Raw genomic sequence first — 6,000 nt, 5'->3', positions numbered from 1 at the left:
CACCCTCTACCCAACAGTCTCCTGTAACTGTCTGCACACCCTCTACCCAACAGCTTCCTGTAACTGTCTACACACCCTCTACCCAACAACGTCCTGTAACTGTCTACACACCCTCTATGCAACAGTCTTCTGTGACTGTTTGCACACCCTCTACCCAACAGCCTCCTGTAACTGTCTACCAACCCTCTACCCAACAGCCCTCCGTAACTGTCTGCACTCCCTCTACCCAACAACCTTCTTGTAACTGTCTGTACACCCTCTACCCAACAGCTTCCTGTAACTGTCAACACACGCTCTACCCAACAATCTCGTGTAACTGTCTGCACACCCTCTACCCAACAACCTCCTGTAACTGTCTGGACAACCTCTATTAAACAGCCTCCTGTAACTGTCTACAGACCCTCTAACCAACAGCCTCCTGTAACCGTCTACAGACCCTCTAACCAACAGCCTCCTGTAACCGTCTACAGACCCTCTAACCAACAGCCTCCTGTAACTGTCTGCACACCATCTAACCAACAACCTCCTGTAACTGTCTGCACACCCTCTACCTAACAGCCTCCTGTAACCGTCTGCACACCCTCCGTCTAACAGCCTCCTGTAACTGTCTGCAGACCCTCTACCCAGCAGCTTCCTGTAAGAGTCTACACACCCTCTTTCCAACAGCCTCCTGTAACTGTATACACACCCTCTACCCAACAGTCTCCTGTAACTGTCTGGACACCCTCTACCCAACAGTCTCCTGTAACTGTCTACACACCCTCTACCCAACAACGTCCTGTGACTGTCTACACACCCTCTACGCAACAGTCTCCTGTGACTGTTTGCACACACCCTACCCAACAGCTTCCTGTAACTGTCTACACACCCTCTACCCAACAGTCTCCTGTAACTGTCTGCACTCCCTCTACCCAACAGCCTCCTGTAACTGTCTACCCACCCTCTACCCAACAACCTCCTGTAACTGTCTGCACACCCTCTACCCAACAACCTCCTGTAACTGTCTGCACACCCTCTAACCAACAGCCTTCTGTAACCGTCTACAGACCCTCTAACCAACAGTCTCCTGTAACCGTCTACAGACCCTCTAACCAACAGCCTCCTGTAACCGTCTACAGACCCTCTAACCAACAACCTCCTGTAACTGTCTGCACACCCTCTACCTAACAGCCTCCTGTAACCGTCTGCACACCCTCCGTCTAACAGCCTCCTGTAACTGTCTGCAGACCCTCTACCCAGCAGCTTCCTGTAAGAGTCTACACACCCTCTTTCCAACAGCCTCCTGTAACTGTATGCACACCCTCTACCCAACAACCTCCTATAACTGTATACACACCCTCAACCCAACAACCTCCTGTAACTGTCTGCACACCCTCTACCCAACAGCCTCCTGTAACTGTATACACACCTTCTAACCATCAGCTTCCTGTAAGTGTCTGCACACCCTCTACCCAAAAGCCTGCTTTAACTATCTACACACCCTCTACCCAACAACCTCCTGTAACTATCTACACACCCTCTACCCAACAACCTCCTGTAACTATCTACACACCCTCTACCCTAGTCTGTCTCACAGTCCCTGAACCACATTAATTTCCCTACTGCCAAGCCCTCTCTGCAGTGCTAAAGCCCTAAATAAAGCAAGTCTAGATTTCCTCAGGTTCTCTGGTCTCCCTGGGGCTCCTTTTCAATATAAATGGGCTTGTTTGTTACTATCAAAATTATATATATTCAGAGACTAAGCCTTAGTCTACCTCTACCCAACAGCCTCCTGTAACTGTCTGCACACCCTCTACCCAACAGCACCTTGTACCTGTCTACACACCCTCTACCCAACAGCCTCCTGTAACTGTCTGTACATCCTCTACCGAACAGCTTCCTGTAAGTGTCTGGACACCCTATACCCAACAACCTCCTGTAACTGTCTACACACCCTCTACCGAACAGCCTCCTGTAACTGTCTGTACACCCTCTACCCAACAGCAGGTAAATCTCAAGCGCCATGGAATGCGTTGACTCCCACCGTGCATCCATCAACAGAAACATACCAACATTTGACCTAAGTAAATACAGTACGCCCAACTATGCTGGGCTAGTTGGCCGTGGTTAGTTAAGTTACCATATATTTCTCTTCTGATATACAACACCTACTCCTTCATGTAGCACATGGAGAGTTGCACCCTCGCCTTCCAACATTTGTCATTTAATTTATACACGTAACCATTCCGCTGGTGATCACAACACATACTGACATATCGCAGTAACTCTGCTTACTCCATCAAGAAACTGATCCTTCACTGACACATTGACATTGTATATATCACTACCACCAACATCGCTTACCTCCCCTTGGTGTGTTCCGCCAATACACCAGTTACGAGGAAGGTAATATTCGGCCAATGCCAACTAGCTACAAACGGCATCGGAAACGGTACCATTCAGTTAATTACAACAAACGGCGTAGCTGTTCTATCTGATGTGCTCAGCAGATTGACGACCTTGGTGCTTCCAGATACTTCAATCCAACAGTATAACTCGCCACAGTGAATATGTTCACGTGGAGGTAAGTGCTGTTTCTTGATTCATACAGACTGCGTCAAAATTGGTATTGGCACAATGTGTTTTAACTACAATAGGTTTACTTGGAAAAGAATACTTCTAAAAGCATTCTTAAGACTTTTGCTTGAACATTACAGGTTCAAACGCAACAATACACATGATCGTTGAGAAGTAAGGATAATAGATAGAACTGTAGATAGTATACTTTTACACAAGAAAGCTCAGTCTGCACAAAGTGTATCCAGATGTTACACTCACTGCCCTGCCGTCCGACGACAACGATGCAGTTATGTAACACCACACGTTGCGTTCTTAATGTTACCCAATAATGTCAGTAACTGCTTCCGTAATTAGTAAACCAGTTTGGCACATCTACAAGAATTACCCCGCTCGTCAATGATGGGTCTCATGCTGAGAATGCTTTCGCTGACTTGGAACAAAAACGGGGAACCATGGAATGATTATTTTGTGTTTATCCCAAATGTTGATCAGGACTTGCTAGATTGTCACTCAACACTGTTGCCACAACTGTGTGAAGAGTGAAGCTAGAATACCATCTTGTTTAGCCATATATACTCACAGGCAAAAGGTATTGTGGCATGGAATCTTTTCATTCTTGTGAATAAAATACATTAGTTGAAGCACAAAAAGAATGTGTTAAATGCAACCAAGCAGTTGGTATTCGAATTGCTAGAAATTTACTTAAAGCAAGACATTTTGAAGAGTGAATGAGGGCCATCAGTGTTCAATTTAAAGGAACAGACAACCAGACGCATGTGTTTCACTAAATAGCGTCTTAAGATGCGTAGAAGGCAGAGGTACAAGTCTGGAACAAGTTCGACATGCCACGTCAGGAAAATGACACATGGAGAGCAATAGGCATGCTTCAGACTCGTACCGCACAGCGTGACGTTGCTCGACGATTCAACTTCTACATATACAAACAGTATACGGCACTTGGTCCATGGCACCAATTTATAGACCGTGTCCGTATTGACCTGCCAACCAGTAACGACCAGAAGACCGATGGATTCGAGCCACTTCCGAAACATGTTCCAGCCAGTTATCATGTATCTGCGAAAAAGGTTCAACGACGTCTGCGCCTCCACGACATCAGTCCACTCGCAACTGGGAGCACGTGAGTGGCTAAGAGTTCTCTTCACCGAGGAGGAGTCACCTTTCCTTCTCCACCGAGCTGATGGCTGGACACGTGTCCACGGACGCACAGGTGGACGTTACATATTGCATATGGGCGTGATGATCTGGTCTGGGAACCAGCAGCATCAAGAACACCAGATACCAGCTGCAGCAAGGACGCCAGATACCAGCTGCAGCAAGGACGCCAGATACCAGCAGCAGCAAGGACACACTATACCAGCTGCAGCAAGGACCCTAGATACCAGCTACAGCAAGAACACCAGATACCAGCTGCAGCAAGGACACCAGATATCAGCAGCAGCAAGGACACTATAGACTAGCTGCAGCAAGGAGGCCAGATACCAGCTGCAGCAAGGACACCAGATATCAGCAGCAGCAAGGACACTATAGACTAGCTGCAGCAAGGACCCTAGATACCAGCTACAGCAAGAACACCAGATATCAGCTGCAACAAGGACACCATATACCAGCTGCAGCAAGGACGCCAAATATCAGCAGCAGCAAGGACGCCAGATATCAGCAGCAACAAGGACACCAGATACCAGCTGCAGCAAGGACGACAGATACCAGCTGCAGCAAGGACGCCATATACCAGCTACAGCAAGGACACCAGATACCAGCTGCAAAAAGGACGCCAGATATCAGCAGCAACAAGGACGCCAGATATCAGCAGCAACAAGGACACCAGATACCAGCTGCAGCAAGGACGACAGATACCAACTACAGCAAGGACGCCAAATACCAGTAGCAACAAAACCGTCAGATACCAGCTGCAGCAAGAACACCAGATACCAGCTGCAGCAAGAACGCCAGATACCAGCTGCAGCAAGGACGCCAGATATCAGCAGCAGCAAGGACGCCATATATCAGCAGCAGCAAGGACACTATATACCAGCTGCAGCAAGGACGCCAGATATCATCGGCAGCAAGGACGCCAGATATCAGCAGCAGCAAGGACGCCAGACATCAGCTGCAGCAAGGGCACCAGATACCAGCTGCAGCAAGGACGCCAGATAACAGCAGCAGCAAGGACGCCAGATAGCAGCAGCAGCAAGGACCCTACATACCATCTGCAGTAAGGACGCCATATACCAGCTGCAGCAAGGACACCAGATATAAGCAGCAGCAAGGGCGCCATATATCAGCAGCAGCAAGGACGCCAGATATAAGCAGCAGCAAGGGCGCCATATACCAGCTGCAGCAAGGACACCAGATATAAGCAGCAGCAAGGGCGCCATATATCAGCAGCAGCAAGGACACCAGATATAAGCAGCAGCAAGGGCGCCATATATCAGCAGCAGCAAGGACGCCAGATACCAGCTGCAGCAAGGACGCCAGATACCAGCTGCAGCAAGGACGCCAGATACCAGCTGTAGCGAAGACGCCAGATACCAGCTGCAGCAAGGACGCCAGATACCAGCAGCAGCAAGGACACACTATACCAGCTGCAGCAAGGACCCTAGATACCAGCTACAGCAAGAACACCAGATACCAGCTGCAGCAAGGACACCAGATATCAGCAGCAGCAAGGACACTATAGACTAGCTGCAGCAAGGAGGCCAGATACCAGCTGCAGCAAGGACACCAGATATCAGCTGTAGCAAGGACGCCAGACACCAGCTGTAGCAAGGACCCCAGATATCATCAGCAGCATCTACTCTACAGATTACAAAAATCAAAACTGAAAACCAAATTATTCCCTAATAAATTCAAAAGAACACTAAAGGATAAATATGCAGGGTCATTTTCATCGAGTGGTGTAGCCGTATTTGCAAAAAGCTAAATATTTACCAATTTCCCTTAATAAATTTAGACGGATGTAAAACAAACATAACATATTACATTCAGATTGAATCACGTTAACTTTACAGATCACATTGTCGAACTAATCACTAGAGACATGTGAACCCACCAAAACAGAACCTGCGGATTAGCAGGGACAGCTAGGAAGGTTAATTGATTTAATTCTCAAATTGTTTACAAACATTCAAAACAATTCTTGATGTGTTGCACTGAGATATATACGTTAACCTGAATCTACTGTGTTCCGTTGCAGACTGCTATATGCCCTATTGGTATCGGGCCTCACAATGTACACGCACATTCGAGGTGAGTTAGGGATGATAGTGTGTAACAGTGTGTGGTTGCATTGAAGTGTAATGGTGAAGCTGGGTGACACCAAGTGTATAGTGTGACAGTGTGTGGTTGTATTGAAGTGTAGTGGTGTGGTTGTATTGAAGTGTAAAGGTGAGACTGTGTGACACCAATTGACTAGTGTGACAG

General features: G+C 47.6%; 1 protein-coding gene across 1 annotated transcript in view; it reads left to right on the top strand.

Moving 5' to 3' along the window:
• The first annotated feature begins 2,384 nt into the window (after positions 1–2,384).
• LOC124285646 overlaps positions 2,385–6,000 on the top strand; it is a 46,536-nt gene continuing 42,920 nt past the window's right edge. The window contains exons 1-2 of the mRNA XM_046721907.1: positions 2,385–2,563; positions 5,774–5,826. Of these exons, the coding sequence (XP_046577863.1) occupies positions 2,550–2,563; positions 5,774–5,826 (67 nt within the window). The 5' untranslated portion in view covers positions 2,385–2,549. The remainder of the gene's footprint in view (positions 2,564–5,773; positions 5,827–6,000) is intronic.

This window comes from Haliotis rubra, unplaced genomic scaffold (genome assembly GCF_003918875.1).
Source record: "Haliotis rubra isolate DU_JTF1 unplaced genomic scaffold, ASM391887v1 Scf365, whole genome shotgun sequence".
NCBI classification, from domain to species: Eukaryota; Metazoa; Mollusca; class Gastropoda; order Lepetellida; family Haliotidae; genus Haliotis; species Haliotis rubra.
Note: the sequence above shows the minus strand (reverse complement) of the source record. Positions and strands in the feature narration are given on the sequence as shown.